This window comes from Rhamphochromis longiceps, linkage group LG16 (assembly GCF_057381845.1).
Source record: "Rhamphochromis longiceps isolate RC_006_pf linkage group LG16, R_longiceps_female_GT1.1, whole genome shotgun sequence".
Classification (NCBI taxonomy): domain Eukaryota; kingdom Metazoa; phylum Chordata; class Actinopteri; order Cichliformes; family Cichlidae; genus Rhamphochromis; species Rhamphochromis longiceps.
Window position 1 is genome coordinate 9,551,802 of NC_140572.1, and position 16,264 is coordinate 9,568,065.

A 16,264-nucleotide genomic window follows, 5' to 3' on the forward strand; every position below is an offset into this window, starting at 1 on the left:
TTTGAGGCTTCTGTAATATCACCCATCAATTTTGATTGGCGATGAGGCCTTGCTCAAGGGCACTGAACAGAATACACCCCGGTCAGATAAAGAAATTCCTGTAAAGTCCTTGTCTTGCAAGCTTGCTCCTACATCAGATCTTATGAAATCAACTCTGTGATTAGCGCTTCAGCACTTAAGTTACCTGCCACTCTTTGCATCCATCCTAAATTCCATTTCTCAAGTTAAACCAGTTCAATCTAGTCCATTGTGTAAGATTTCATATCTCAGCTAAAAAAAATTTGTGTTGAAGTTGTGCAGTGCTAAGCAAAAGAGAATGAAAAGGGTGAGATGAACCTCCAGTGTTCAGCTCCTTGAGGCTTAATTTGTCTGATAAAAACCTTCCACAGACTGTAACTGCTCACTGTTTGCATGATGGTGCATTTTTCAATATTTTCCATTTATTCACCTTGCGCAATTTGTTTAATGAAACATTTTGTAGTTTTTTAAAACATTAATGGATGAAGAATTAAATGTTACCTATATAAGTTTTGATAGACATGTGGAAATTAATACAGATATTTTTATTTTTTTATTATGTTCACATTATATATTCTAATAACTTGCAGTAACTCTATTATTATATACCTCATTTTGATCCACAAAAATCTCCACAAACCTATGTACACTTTTATTGCAGCATTGCTACTGAACGTTGTTATTTACGCCACAACTATTTACCCAAAACTCCTGATTGACTTTTTATCTAAAAAACAAATCATATCATATTCAGCATGTCTCTTTCAGTTTTCCATAATTTATTCTCTGGGTTCTTCAGAGTTTGTTCTCTTGGCAGCCATTGCCTATGACAGATATATGGCTATATGCAAACCTCTACAATATCCAACCATCATGAGAAAAAGCACTGTGAGTATTTTCCTGGTCATAGCTTGGCTTGTACCTGTATTTGTCACGGTTCGGCATGGCAAACCGTGGGGGGTGTGGGGAAGGAGGACCCAGGCGCGGTGCTCTATGTACAAGCAGTGCGTTTATTTACAGTGGTGGAACAAAACAACAATAAATCCCCGTGCTTTCCCTGACTCCAGTGTCGTGTCTCTCCGTGAATAGTTCGTGCCTCAGTGCTCTCCGCTCCCGTGTCTCAGCACTCCTCGTGCTGGCTGCCGTCTGGCGCTCCACACTTCTCCTGGGGACACAATAGACGCAGCTGTCAGGACACATACAGTATAACCGCGGGCATACACACACTAACCTAGCTCAACAGGATGACTAACATGAAGTCTCACGGAATGATCCCGCGTCGGTGGGAGCTCCAAGACTCTCCTAAGTAGCTCCCCCAACGAGGCCTGATCAGCAGCAGGTGTGTGGCTTCAGGTGTGGCCAGACCGTCAGCAGGGCCACACCCACCAGGCCTGAAGGCGCCCGCCGAAACACATACACACACGCAAACAGGGAGAAAGACAGCAACACCAAATATACATACAATAATAATAATATAATACATAACTGCTCAGGGATCCTGGGTCGCTCAGACCCAGGACCCTGACAGTATTGCAGTCCAAGCAATAGGAATGGCTAAAAGTAAACTGTGTTCCTTTCATTTAAAATCAATATTTTGTAACAATGCAATTTACACTCTTCAGTGTGTAAGATCAAGGTTAGTTACTGTATTTGGTATAATTTGTTATTTTGATTTTGTGATACTTCCTCTTCTTTTTATAGTTTTCACATACACAAAAATCTTTATGGTCTCTTAAAACAGTCGTAAAGTAATCAAGAAAAAAGCTGCAGAGACCTGTTTACCCCACATACTGGTTTTAGTGAGCTTTTCCTGTTTAGGTGTCTATGATGTAACCATATCTCGAGTGGAATCAGATTTCCCTAAAACTGCACGCTTTATAGTGTCATTACAGCTAGCTTTGTATCAACCTTTATTTAATCCATTAATATACGGGCTTAAAATGAAGGAAATTTCTAAACATCTAAAAAGGTTGTTTTGTCCAACAAAAATTATTTGATGCGTCAATAAATTCCTCATTTCAGAAAATGTACTTATTAAATATTATAAACTCATGAAATTGATTTGGTCCACATATTTTACACCTTTTTTTGAATAAATTAATCAGTGAATTTAAAATGTTTTTACTGTTTATGATTGCTCAGGGTGCATGTCTATTGTAACATAAATGTTATAGTTTAAATGTTATAGTTACAGTTAAAATACTGGTTTTTAGACTGCTGCACAGCACAAGAACTCAAGAGTAAAACATTTACAAATTCCAGCAAAATGAATTAAACTAATGCTGACATATACTATGTTCAGAGAGTTTTCTTCATCCGTTAATTTTATACAGTGTTAATTTTTACTTTTCTTTAAATAAATTTGCAAAATGTATAACATTTACAGCTGTACTTCTGTGAAAACAAAATTAAATCTTTCCTCTCTGAGCTTTTATTTTTAGAAATTGTATACTGAGTAGGGACAAATGTTGTGTGGTCTATGACACAATTTGCAAATAACAAAATAAACCGTTTTATTGTTAAACATACATAGCTTTGTGAAGAAATCAAACAAATCAAACAAGCCTGCCTGAGGCCTGTTTGAAACTAGAACCTTGATGCTGTGACAGTGATAACATTACACCAGTAGTACACTAGTAATGCAGGGGAGTGTAAAAGAAGAGGGCGACCTGATTGCATTTCATAAAAATATTCCTTTTTTTCTCAAATATGTGTACGAGAGGTGATGAAGACTAAATCGATGAATATGTAACTGTTCTTGAGGTCTGTTAGATCAGACCTTATTGTATGAATTCTTATCTGAATATCTTACAAACTAGAGAGATTACATTGGAATTACTGTTTTATGAAGCAATATGGTCTGAACTGTGAGAAAGTCTAAAGGTGGAGAAAAAGAAAACTCCCCTTTGTTCTGAAAAGGGAGTATCACAAAATGGTAACAATACAAGAATACACTGTTAGACAAAATGCGCAAAATCCCTACCCTCACCTATGGCCACGAGCTGTGGGTAGTGACCGAAAGAACGAGATCGCGGATACAAGCGGCAGAAACGAGCTTCCTCCGAAGGGTGGCTGGCCTCTCCCTTAGAGATAGGGTGAGAAGTTCGGCCATCCAGGAGGGGCTCAGAGTAGAGCCGCTGCTGCTCCACATCGAAAGGAGCCAGCTGAGGTGGTTCGGGCATCTGACAAGGATGCCCCCTGGGCACCTCCTGGGTGAGGTGTTCCAGGCATGTCCCACCGGGAGGAGGCCCCGGGGCAGACCCAGGACACGCTGGAGAGATTATATCTCTCGGCTGGCCTGGGAATGCTTTGGTGTTCCCCCGGATAAGCTGGAGGAGGTGGCTGGGGAGAGGGAGGTCTGGGCCTCTTTGCTTAGGCTGCTGCCCCCGCGACCCGGCCTCGGATAAAGCGGATGAAGATGGATGGATGGATGGATGTTAGACAAAATAAAATAAACTGCTATCAAGCTGGCCACACTTAAGCAGTCAGTGGGTTACTGTTCTTTCTATCTTTCCTTCTTTCTTTTCCCTTTAATCTTTCTTTCCTTTTACTTCTTTGTTTCCTCTGGGCCCAAGGCTTAGTGACTGATGTGTGTTTATAGCTCTTTAAAGAAATGAGGAGTGGTGTGTGTGCAATAGGTTTCCTTTCTTCTCTACTTTTGTCCTATTCCTTGTCTCCCATGCATAAAATTGCTGTTCACATTCACACACATGCACACACGATCATAGACAGTAGGCACATTTTATCTAATCAGTTTCCTGTAGATAAATCAAAGAGCGCCTTCTACATTTATAAAAGAGAGAGAGAGAGAGAAGGTCTGTGCTACTTTTTGACTGAAGGTTCCTCTGATATATATGTTTTATTTCTGTGATGTCTTTCTGTCTCCCTGCAGACAAGTATAAAGGAGGGTGTTAAAAGTCCGCTTGTTCACTGTAGCTGTTTTATACTACGTTACCCATGATGCACCTCGGTATCCGTACTTCCGGTTGGGAACGTGTTCAGCGCAGTTCTGCACAGATGAGAGGTGTGTCGGAGGAGTAACGTATTTACTTGCATTCCTGTGTGAGTTAATACTGTGTGCGTACTTACCATGTGAGTATTGTAAGATGAGAGTGATGCTTGTTTGACTTTATCTGTGTATTTTGCTACGTAAGAAGCTAGTCCCGTTGCTATCGCTAAGATGCGTTTTTTTGGCCTACTACAGGCAGCCTTGTGTTCAGCCCATATTTCATTCCATATACGACTTACTGTCAAGCATTGTGGTTGTAGGTGGATGTAACTATTTACTATGTTTATTCTCTGAAGCGTTGTAATCTGCAGAGGTCTGGTTTGCCAATGTATATACGAGCCAGAAATTCACGGGGGCAGCAACCCAAGCAGAGATCCCTCTCCCCAGCCACCTCCTTCAGCTTGTCCGGGGGAACACCAAGGTGTTCCCACGCCAGAAAGAGATATAATCTCTCCAGTGTGTCCTGGGTCTGCCCCGCAGCCTCCTCTCGGTGAGACATGCCCGGAAATCCTTACCCAGGAGGCATCCTTGTCACCTTGTCTACTCTGAGCCCCTCCTGAATAGCCCAACTTCTCACCCTATCTCTAAGGGAGAGGCAAGCCACCCTTTGGAGGAATCCCATTTCCGCCGCTTGTGTCTGCGATCTCATTCTTTTGGTCACTACCCACAGCTCGTGACCATAAGTGAGGTAGGGACGTAGATCGACCGGTAAATTGAGAGCTTTGCTTTTACACTTAGCTCTCGCTTCATCACAGGGGCCGCATCACTGCGGCAGCTGCACCGTCTGTCTGTCGATCTCCCGTCCCCTTCTCCCGTCACTCGTGAACAAGACCCGTTGCTATCGTTACACTCGCTACACTCCTCCACTTGGGGCAGGAACTCGTCCCTGACCCGGAGTGGGCACTCCACCCTTTCCCGGCTGAGGACCATGGCCTCTGATTTGGAGGTGCTGATTCTCATTCCCACGGCTTCACACTCGGCTACAAACCGTTCCAAGGGGAGCTGGAGGCCATCACCCGATGAAGCCAACAGAACCACATCATCAGCAAAAAGCATAAATGCGATCCTGGGACCACCCAAGTGAAAGCCTTCCGCCACTTGGCTATGCCTAGAAATTCTGTCGATAAAAATTATGAACAGAATCGGTGACAAAGGGCAGCACTGGCGGAGCCCATCACCTACCAGGATCGAGTCCGACTTATTGCTGGCTATGCGGCCCAAGCTCTTGCAACGGTTGTTTAATGGACTGAATGGCCGCCCGTAGCAATGAGCCAGATACCCCATGCTCCCGGAGCACCCCCCACCCCACTGGACCCTTGAGGGACACGGTTGAATGCTTTCTCCAAGACCACAAGACACATGTACTGTAGACTGATTGAGCAAACACCCATACACCCCACAAGTATCCTTGAGAGGATAAAGAGCTGATCCAGTGTTCCACAACCAGACGAAAACCGCATTGTTCCTCCTGTATCCGAGGTTCAACTAATGGATGGCCTCTCCTCTCCAGTACCCTGGCATAGACTTTCCCAGGGAGGCTGAAGAGTGTGATTCCCCTGTAGTTGGAACACACCCTCCATTCCTCTTTCTTAAAGATGGGGACCACCACCCCGGTCTGCCAGTCCAGGGGTACTGGCCCTGATCTCCACGCATCATTGTAGAGACATGTCAACCAAGACAGCCCTACAACATCCAGAGCCTTCAGGAACTCGGGGCGGACCTCGTCCACCCCAGGGGCTCTATCACCAAGGAGTTGTTGAACTGCCTCAGTGACCTCGCCCCCAGAGATTGGCGGGTCATCCCCTTCGTCCCCAGACTCTGCCTCCGCCACAGAAGACGTGCCAGTGGGATTGAGGAGGTCATTGAAGTATTCTTTTCACCGCCCGACAATTTTCTCAGTCGAAGGCAGCAGCACTTCACCCGCACTATACACAGTGCAGGTAGAACACAGCTTTCCCCTCCTGAGCCGCCTGACGGTTTGCCAGAATCTCTTCGAGGCAGTTCAAAAGTTTTTTTCCATGGCCTCTCCGAACTCCTCAAACACCCAAGTTTTTGCTTCAGCCACCACCCGCGCCACATTCCGCATTGGCCTGTCGGTACCTATCAGCTGCCTCCGGAGTCCCACAGGCTAAACAAGCCCAGTAGGACTCCTTCAGCTTGTTGGCTCCCCTCACCTCTGGTGTCCACCATTTGGTTCAGGGATTACCACCACAAAAGGCACCAACTAGCTTGCGGCCGCAGCTCACTGCAGCGACTTCGGCAATGGAGGTGCTGAACATGGTCCATTGGGACTCAATGTTCCCAGTCTCCCTCGGAATGCTGTTGAAGCTCTGCCGGAGGTGTGATTTGAAGAATTTCCGGACCGGGGCCTCTGCTAGGCATTCCCAGCACACCCTCACTGTACTTTTAGGCGCCTCCCACGCCACCTGATCCAACTCACCACCAGGTGGTGATCAGTTGACAGCTCAGTCCCTATCTTTACCCGAGTGTCTAAAACAAATGGCCTCAGGGTTTACAAAATCGATCATCGACCCGTGGCCTAGAGTGTCCTGGTGCCACGTGCACTTATGGACACTCTTGTGTTTGAACATGGTGTTTGTTATGGCCAAACTGTGGTTTGCACAGAAGTCCAATAACAAAACACCACTTGGGTTCAGATCCGGGAGGCCGTTCCTCCCATTCACGCCCCTCCAGGTCTTGCTGTCATTGCCCACGTGAGCACTGAAGTCTCCCAGTAGGACAACAGAGTCCCCAGGATGAGCACCCTCCAGTACCCCACCCAGGGACTCCAAGAAGGCTGGGTACTCTGAATTGCCGCTCGGCACATCAGCGCAGACAACGGTCAGAACCCGTTCCCTGACCCGAAGGCGAAGGGAACAAACCCTCTCGTCCACTGGGAGAAACCCCAACATACCAGCATCAAGCTGAGGGGATACCAAGATACCCACCCCAGTCTGCCGCCTCTCACCGGGGGCAACTCCAGACTGAGACAGAGTCCAGCCCCTCTCCAGGAGGCTGTTCCAGAGCCCAAGCCATGCTTTGACATGAGCCCGACTATATCTAGCTGGTACCTCTCAACCTCACCCACTAACTCAGGCTCCTTCCTCACCAGAGAGGTGACATTCCATGTCCCAATTGCCAGTCTTGGTAGCCGGGGATCAGTCCACCAGGTCCTCCGCTACTGGCCACCGCCCGACTCACATTGAACCCGACCCCTACGGTGCCTCCTGCGGATGGTGGGCCTGCAGGAAGATGGGCCCATGTCCCTTTTTTAGTCCACGGTGCCCGACTAAGGCCCGGCCACCAGATGCTCGCCCTCGGGCACCCTCACCAGGCCTGGCTCCAGGGTGGGGCCCCGGTAACCCTTTCCTGGGCAGGGTGAACTGTTCCCTTGATGGTCTTGTTATAGGGGTTTTCTAAATTGCTCTATGTCTGGTCCCTCATCCAAGACCAATTTGCCATGGGATACCGTACCAGGGGACAAAAGCCTCCAGACAACATAGCCCCTGGGATCTCTGGGACACACAAACACCTCCACCACGACAAGGTGGTGATTTTTTCACTAGTTTTGATTTTGCCTACAGGCAGTATCACTACTGGTAGCATTAGACAATACCTGGAAACTAGTTGCACATGTAGTTCAATACCTCCAGCAGGACTGGTATCTGCTCCATTGTACTAGAAGGAACAGGATTATGGAATTATTTTTCTATTATAAGTCACACACTAGAAAAAACTTAATCCAAGCAAATAATTTAATTTTACAGGAGCAATTAAATTCCTTGTGAGTAAATGCTATAAATTCAATAACCTGTGTGTGTAGAATTTAGCAGAGATAAGAGCTTTTGTTAATAGTGTGAACATATCAATCCGGGACCATCCAGTCTGGTAGTGCGTACTGTCCAGTTCGCAGACCATATTTCTCTGCTATTAGTTCTTCTTAACTGGCTCCCAGTCAAATCCAGAATTTAATTTAAAATAATTTCCTTCACATACAAACTCTGAGCACTTCCCTTTCAGACTGCAGGCTTACATGTGGTTCCTGGAGTCTTTAAAAGTAGAATAGGAGGCCAAGTCTTCAGTTCTATGGCCCATCTTGTATGGATCCAGCTTCCAGTTTGGATTTGTGAAAGACACACTCTGTACATTTAATATTAGAATAATATCATGCATAAGAAGCTTTAAAATAGACCTCATGGGTTAACAGCTGAGTTACACTGGAGACATTGTAACTGTATCATAAGTACTGCTTTAACCTCAATAACTTCAGGGTGACACTGGATACATTGCAGCTGTGGGGTTGTCACAGGAAATCATGTTTCACTAAATAAATTAATCTTCTCTGTAGTCTTGTTCTTTTTTTGTCCTGTTTGTCTCCTCAATATTCAACATTGTAGTTATATCATGTTTTATAACTTGTCAGTAAAATGACCAAAGTGAGATTTTTCAGCACATCTCTATGCACTGCACATAAATTGGTTTGTTTTAGCCCTATTTATGGTGTTCCTAAAAACTAAATTCAGACAGTGCAGTTAAATATTTTAACAGGTTTTTTTTAAGACTTGGAGCCAGCTGAATTTAGCTGTTGAACACTGGGGCTACCCTTCCGTGAATTGGCTACAGACGTTATCTTGGTGGAGGGGTTTGTGTGTCCCAGGGATCCCAGGGGCTATGTTGTTGGGGGGCTTTTGGCCCCTGGTAGGGTCTCCCATGGCAAATCGGTCCTGGATGAGGGACCAGACAACTAGCAATTCAAAGGACCCCTATGAGTAGAAAATTAAGGCAACAGTTCATCCTGCCCGGGACAGAGTTACCGGGGCCCTGCTCTGGAGCCATGTCTGGCCCATGCCTGAGGGCAAGCATCTCGTGGCTGGGCCTTAGTCCATGGGGACCGGCCGGGCACAGCCCAAAAAAGGGACATGGGCCCATCCTTCTGTAGGCCCACCACTGGCAGGAGGCACTGTAGGGGTTGTGTGCAATGTCTGCCTGATGGCAGCCAGGAGCAGAGGGCCTTGCGGACCGATTCCCGGCTACCTAGACTAGCAATTGGGACATGGACTGTCACCTCTCTGGTGGGGAAAGAGCCTGACTTAGTGCATGAGTTTGAGAGGTACTGGCTAGATATAGTGTGGGTCACCTCAACGCATGGCTTGTGCTCTGGAACCAGTCCCCTGAAGAGGACCTCTGTCACAGGCTGCAGTTGCCATGGGTGAGAGGCGGCAGGCTGGGGTCGGTATCCTTGTTTCCCTTTGGCTTGCTGCCTCAAAGTTGGGGTTTCATTCTGTCTTCTCGCTTCCTGATTTTTCTGTTTTACGTCACAATTAAACCTGGGTTTTCGGTTGCGGAACATATGCACTGTCCTGGGAGGGGCGTCTATGGACATGCACCAGCTAATGTAGTCACTCACAGTCTCTGTGTATTCATAGTTTTTGCCTGTGGGGCCTCTTTGAAAGTGCTCCAGTCTGTGGCCTCTAAGCGTCCCTGCAGGCTAGCTTTCACACTTTCAGTTCAGGTAGGGCTTTGTCTTTAGCCTTTTGTTGTAAACTGGTTTGACCCGGATTACTGTGATCAGACTTTCCAAAGTGGGATTTTGGTTCAGCTGAAAAGCGATTTCTGATGTTGCTGTAGCAGTCATCCAATGTTTTATTTCCCCTGATGGGGAAAGTCATAAACTGATGGAATTTAGGCCTATTTTTCCAGAGATTGTAATGGTTGCGTAACAGACGCAAATGGTGCAAAAAAAGGTGCTCTTTACTCTACAGCTGTTTACCCTAAATATCTCAATGACTTTTTATCTGAAAAACAGGTCATATCCTATTCGGCATGTCTTTTTCAGTATTTTCTGTTTTACAGTCTAGCTTGCTCAGAGTTTTTTCTCTTGGCAGCCATGGCCTATGACAGATATGTGGCTATATGCAAATCTCTTCAATATCCAACCATCATGAGAAAAAAAGACTGTGAGTATTTTCCTGTTCATAGCTTTGCTTGTGCCTGCTTTTATATGACAATCCAAGCAATAGGGAGTGCTAAAGCTAAATTGTGTTCCTTTTATTTAAATGAAACATTTTGTAACAACAGAATTTATACTTTTCAGTGTGTAAGATCAGAATTATTTGCTGCCTTTGCTTTGGTTTGTTTGCTAGATCTTGGAATACTCCCTCTGTTATTCATACTTTACACATACACAAAAATATTCTTAATGTCTTATCGAAGTTGTAAAGAAATTAGGAAGAAAGCTGCAGAGACCTGTTTACCCCACCTTACAGTTTTAATTACCTTTTCCTGTTTAGGTTGCTATGATGTCGTTATAGCCCGAGTGGAATCAGATTTTCCAAAAACTGTACGCTTAATAATGACATTACAACTAGCTTTGTATCATCCTTTGTTCAATCCATTTGTATATGGGCTTAAAATGAAGGAAATTTTTAAACACCTGAAAAGCTTGCTTTCTCCACCCCCTGCCAAAAAAAAGAAAAAATTTGATGCATTAATTCTGAATTGTTAAGATTCTTAAGCTATTTTAAAAATAGTTTTGTTAAATATTAAAGTCTTGAAATTGATTTATTCTGCGTTTTTTGCATCATTGTTATAAATTTAATCTGCAGAATTTAAACCTGTTTTTCCCTGTTTTTTGATCACGATTTCTCTGGTACATGTTTATTGTAACATAAATATGTTATGCTTTATATTTTGAATTACAAGAACTCAAGAGTAAAAAATCTACTAACTCCAGTAGTATAAATTAAAGTGACAGGTATTATGTTAAACCTCCAAGAGAATTTTCTTTATCAGTTAACTGTATACAGCAATATTCTTACTGTAACTCAAACTAAATAAGCATTGTGTGGAGTTTCAAGTTTTTGTGGAGGAAATATACTACCACTAAATAAGAACTGTTTTATGTTTATTTATGTTTTATTTACAAATAACAAAAGTTATTTCTTCATGATACTTTCAGTGTTTTTACCTGCTATTTAGTAATCAATAGTTTCAGCATCCGTAGAGCACAAACATTTTCTTGCAGGTTAATTTTGATTTAAGATTCCTTAAGAGTAAAGAGCATTAGCCATAGAGGCCCATGTGAATAAGCCAAACTAAGTTTGGCATTTCACTCCCACCTCTTCATCTTCAGCCAATTAAGAATTAACCTTTAACTTAGCCTAACTTGTACTGTATTTTGGACTTACAGGCCACACAGGCCTCATGTAGGTTTGAAACCAAAATCTTGATGCTTTGACAGTGTTAACAATGCACTAGAAGTACACTAGTAGAATAAGGGGAATGCAGAAATTAAAGAGTAATCTCCCTTAGTAAGGCCAAGGCCTCCAGTAGTAAGGCCAAAATGATTTCATGACCTAATACTGAATACTAAGGTGCACTGATTTGATTGAATACACTACAAAGACATGATATCTAATGTTAAAACTGATAAACTTCATTGTAGTTTTGCAAATCTTCTTTCACAGTTAGTGGAGAAGATGACTGTGTAGAAGTGAGAAGGAGGACCCAAGTGCTGACACAGAAAGAGTAAACATTATTCTAGGGTGATAAAACAGTTTTAAAAAGGCAAATGCCAAACTAAACCATAACCTAAACTAGGAGAGCTAAGTCTAAACATAAAAAACCCCTGCAATGTGAACGTGAACATAGAAACCTGACATGAGAAACTTGAAACACGAAAACCTGCCATGAATTTATAAACCTGGAAATATGGCAAGACATGGATACAAACCAGAAAAACAGATAAGGAATGAATGAAAACGCACAGACAAAATACACATAGGAGGAGATGAGGGGAAGTGGAAACACGTGGAAAACAGCTGATACAAATGAACATAATAACACCACAGGGGACGTGAAACTAAACACAATGCACATGGAAACACCAGAGTCTTTATAATATAGCCGGCACAACCCTGCTCATGGCCGGCTGGGGCCGTCATCCGTCGCTCTGGAGCAGCTCGCGCCTTGACCTTGGACCCAGGTCGAGCAGGCTCCCCTGGCACAGGGACCTCTGTCTCCCCACACGGTTCCTCCACTGCTCCCGGCTGGAGCAGCCTTTCATATGGCGGCTCATCCCCCTCCAACAGGCACGGGCCCTCTTGCCCCTCGTTCACTTCTGGTTGGAGCTTCTCCTCCACCACTCCACTGCTCCCGACAGAAGTAGCCCTTCAGCCGGCTGTTCCCCCTCCTCTGGCTAGCGTGCACCCCCATGCGCCTCATCCACCACCTCTGGCTGCCGAAGTGCCCCACACGGCTCCTCCACCGCTTCCCCACCACCAGGTTCCACCTGTGGGGTTAGCGGCAGCAGTGTGGACCACGCCTGGAGCATCATTGCAGCTCTGCGATTTGCCCCAGATGGCGGTCAGCCTGGTCCCGCAACTATTCCTGCTGGCGCCGTGCCTCCGTCACCTGCTCCAGCTGGGTGGCTGCCATTTCGGCCACCATTTGGGCCAGCTCCCCCCTTTCCTGGCTCTGGTTTGTTCCCCATCGTACCGCGTCCCGGGATTTTGGCACCACTGTGGTGTGGTTGAGACACGACAGGTCCACAGGTTGTTATTCAGAGCCATCCTTATTCATTCCGCGGCTGCAGCTCTCGGCTGGCATTTGCATATACATCACACCACAATACACAATCAATCAATCAATCAATCTTTATTTATAAAGCACTTTTCATACAGAAAAAATGTAGCACAAAGTGCTTTACATAGTTAAAAGCAGCCCACCCCACCCTCCAACTCACTCCCCACACTCTCAATACACATATATCCCCCCACCCCCACCCACACACACATACACACACGCGCACACTTAAAGAGTAAAAATTGGGCTGGGCTCGCATGAGCCAAGTGAGGAAACATAACAGAGAGCCGTCTGCACCGGGAGCCGGTCACAGACCGCAGCCTCCAGGCTGGGCACACAGCCGGAGGGAGGCAAAGGAGCCCCCCAACCAGGCTGAGAGGACCCCCAGAAACCCAGCAGCCACGGTCAATAACAGCCCCGGTGCAGAGAGCGCCCTCCGAGGAAACACTGGAGATATGACGCAATACGATGTATACAGGGTAAAATGATAAAATAAATAAGAACAGGATACAATATAAATATAAATATAAATTGTCACGGTCCGGGGCAGCGGCCGTGTGGAGAGTGGAAGGAGGACCCAAAACGCAGCACTTATTCAGATGTGAGGGTGATTTATTGTTAATAACAAACACAAAGTGGAGATGGCAAACAGAACTAAGGACGAAACTAAACTGGGATAAACTACACAGAGGAGTGGCAAACCTGAACATGAAGGGAGAACAGCAGGGAGAACACGCAGAGGATTACACCAGGTAGGAACACAGACGACGCGACGAGGAGCAGAGGAAATCACACGCTATAAATACACAAAGAGACACTGGGAAATCACACACAGATGGGGGAAACAGCTGGACCTGATTAACCTGACGAGACAGGGGAACACTAACACCAGGGACCAACAGAGGGAGCACAAACCCAGAACCCAGTGTCTAAAATCCCAAACACAAACCATCCCAAAACAGCCATGAATAATAATGAAAGTAATAACAATAAGAACATAAACATAAAGTCACTGAGTCATGGTCGCAGGACCATGACATAAATAGAGTAAGAAGATTAAAAAATGAATAAGAATAAAATCAAGAAATATTAGGTAAATCCTAAATTAATAATAGAATAACAGGATAGAATAAATAAGCATAAAAAATAAATAAACGCTAAGTAAAAGCTAAATTAAAAAGGTGGGTCTTGAGCCTGTTCTTAAAAACATGTACGTTCTCTGCGGCCCTGAGCTCCTCCGGCAGGCTGTTCCACAGACGAGGACCATACCACTGAAAAGCTGCCTCTCCGTGAGTATGTGTCCTGACTTTAGGGACAATCAAAAGGCCAGTACCAGAGGACCTCAGGGTCCGCGAGGGTTCGTATGGTAAAAGCAGATCTGAGAGATAAGAAGGCCCAAGACCATTAAGACATTTAAAAACCAAAAAAAGAACTTTAAAATCGATCCTGAAACACACGGGGAGCCAGTGCAGCGATTCTAAAACCGGTGTAATGTGGGCCCGCCCTCTGGTCTTCGTCAGCACACGAGCTGCCGAGTTTTGCAAGAGTTGTAAAGTTGAAATATTCTTCTTAGGAAGACCAGAGAGCAGGGCATTACAGTAATCAATGCGACTGGTAATAAAAGCATGCATCAGCATCTCCGTGTTGGCCCGAGAGAGAATAGGGCGGACTCTGGCTATATTTTTTAGATGATAAAATCCAATTTTGGTTACATGTTTAACATGTGGGATAAAACCAAGCTCAGAGTCAAAAATAACACCCAGGTTTTTCACTTGTAGCGAAGGACATAGTGAAAATGCCTCTAATTTAGACAAGAGTTTCTCTCTCTGAGCCTCAGGACCGACAATTAAAACTTCAGTTTTGTCCTGGTTAAGCTGTAAAAAGTTTTCTGCCATCCAAGATCTTATATCCAAGATACAGTTAAAAAGGGCATCCATTGGTCTGGTGTCATCAGGAGACACGGAGATGTACAGCTGCGTGTCATCAGCGTAACTGTGGAAGTTCACTCCATGCCTCCTGATGACACTGCCGAGAGGCAACATATACAAATTAAAAAGTACAGGGCCTAGAACCGACCCTTGAGGCACACCACATGTCATTTTATGGATCTTAGAGGAGCATGTATCCATACTCACCATAAAAGTTCTGTCAGAGAGATAGGAAGTGAACCAGTTATGTACAGCACCAGAGAGGCCCACCATGTGTTTCAGTCTGTTTAAAAGAATAGCGTGGTCTACTGTATCAAAGGCTGCGCTTAGATCCAGTAGCACCAGGACTGAGAGCTTTTGGGAGTCCCAGTTACATCTAAGATCATTTAGAACCTTTAGGAGAGCAGTCTCTGTGCTGTGGTTCACCCTAAATCCAGACTGGAATATCTCCAGGATCTGTCTATCATTGAGAAAATCAGTAATCTGAGTAAAAAGAAGTTTTTCTAAGACTTTACTTAAAAATGGTAAGTTGGATACAGGTCTGTAGTTATTAAAATCATTACAATCCAAATTGCTCTTCTTCAGAAGGGGCCTCACCACCGCCGTTTTAAAGGCAGCAGGGAAGACACCCAACTGAAGAGAGCAATTCATCATGTATAAAAGCTCAGCCTCAAAAAATCCATAAAGTGTTTTAAAGAGTGAAGAAGGAATTGGATCTAAAAGATATGTGGTGGGTCTCACTGTGGAGAAAACCTTCTGAAAGTTCTCAGCATTAACCAGGACAAAGCTGTCCAGTGTCTCCTCAGGTACAATCGAGCCCTCAGATGTGTTTACAATCATATTGCGATTAGATAAAATATCAGATCTGATGGCGCTGATCTTTCCCCTGAAGTGGTCTGCAAACTGCTCACAGAGCGAGTCTGTGGGGGTTCTTTTGGAGCTTTTAAAATCAGGGTTAAATAAATGATCTATGGTGGAAAAGAGGACCTTGGGATTATTTTTGTTAATACTGATTATTTTGGCGAAGTATGAATTTCTTGACTTCCTTAATGTATTATTGTACATTTTAAGTTGCTCGCTAAATATTTGATGGTTGATATTATTTTTATTTTTCCTCCATCTCCTTTCTGCTGCCCTGCAATTTCTTTTGAGTTTTTTGACTTCTTCGTTTCTCCAGGGTGATGCATGTTTTACGTTAATCTTTTTGGTGGTGAGTGGAGCAACGGAGTCAAGGCTTTTCTTCAGTTTGCTGTTAAAATAACTAAAAATCAAATCGCAGGGTGCAGGTAAAATCACAGGGGGGCATTCGTCTAAAACCCTGGTAAAATTTGCAGCCACTACAGAGGTTAGATAGCGCCTCCTCACAGTTCGCACCGAGGTCTTCCGCTGAATAAAACCGGTGATGTTAAAAAACACACAGTAGTGGTCAGAGACAGCCAAGTCAACAACAGAGGACACGCTGGTGGACAGCCCATGGGTGATGACCAGGTCCAGAGTGTGTCCTCTGTTGTGAGTCGGCTGCGTGACGTGCTGGATAAAATCCAAACAGTGAAGAATGTTTAAGAATTATTTTGTTGCAGGGTCAGAAGGATTATCTATGGTTGCCACTGGTTGCCACTCTGCCCAACCCCTAATTCCCCAACATATGCTCCCATCCAAGTAAGGTCTATTTCAGGGACGTCCTTGCTTACTTCAGAAGGACATTCTGCATGTGTTACAATACGAT

General features: G+C 44.7%; 1 protein-coding gene and 1 pseudogene across 1 annotated transcript; both read left to right on the forward strand.

The window, feature by feature from the left end:
• Positions 1–487: 487 nt before the first annotated feature.
• LOC146650605 (olfactory receptor 11A1-like) lies at positions 488–2,015 on the forward strand (annotated as a pseudogene).
• Positions 2,016–9,232: 7,217 nt separating this feature from the next.
• On the forward strand, positions 9,233–10,532 carry LOC146650606 (olfactory receptor 6N2-like). The gene is made up of 2 exons (XM_085383574.1): positions 9,233–9,236; positions 9,751–10,532. Exons 1-2 carry the CDS (start codon positions 9,233–9,235, stop codon positions 10,530–10,532), a joined length of 786 nt encoding a protein of 261 aa, XP_085239700.1.
• The last annotated feature ends 5,732 nt before the right edge of the window (positions 10,533–16,264 follow it).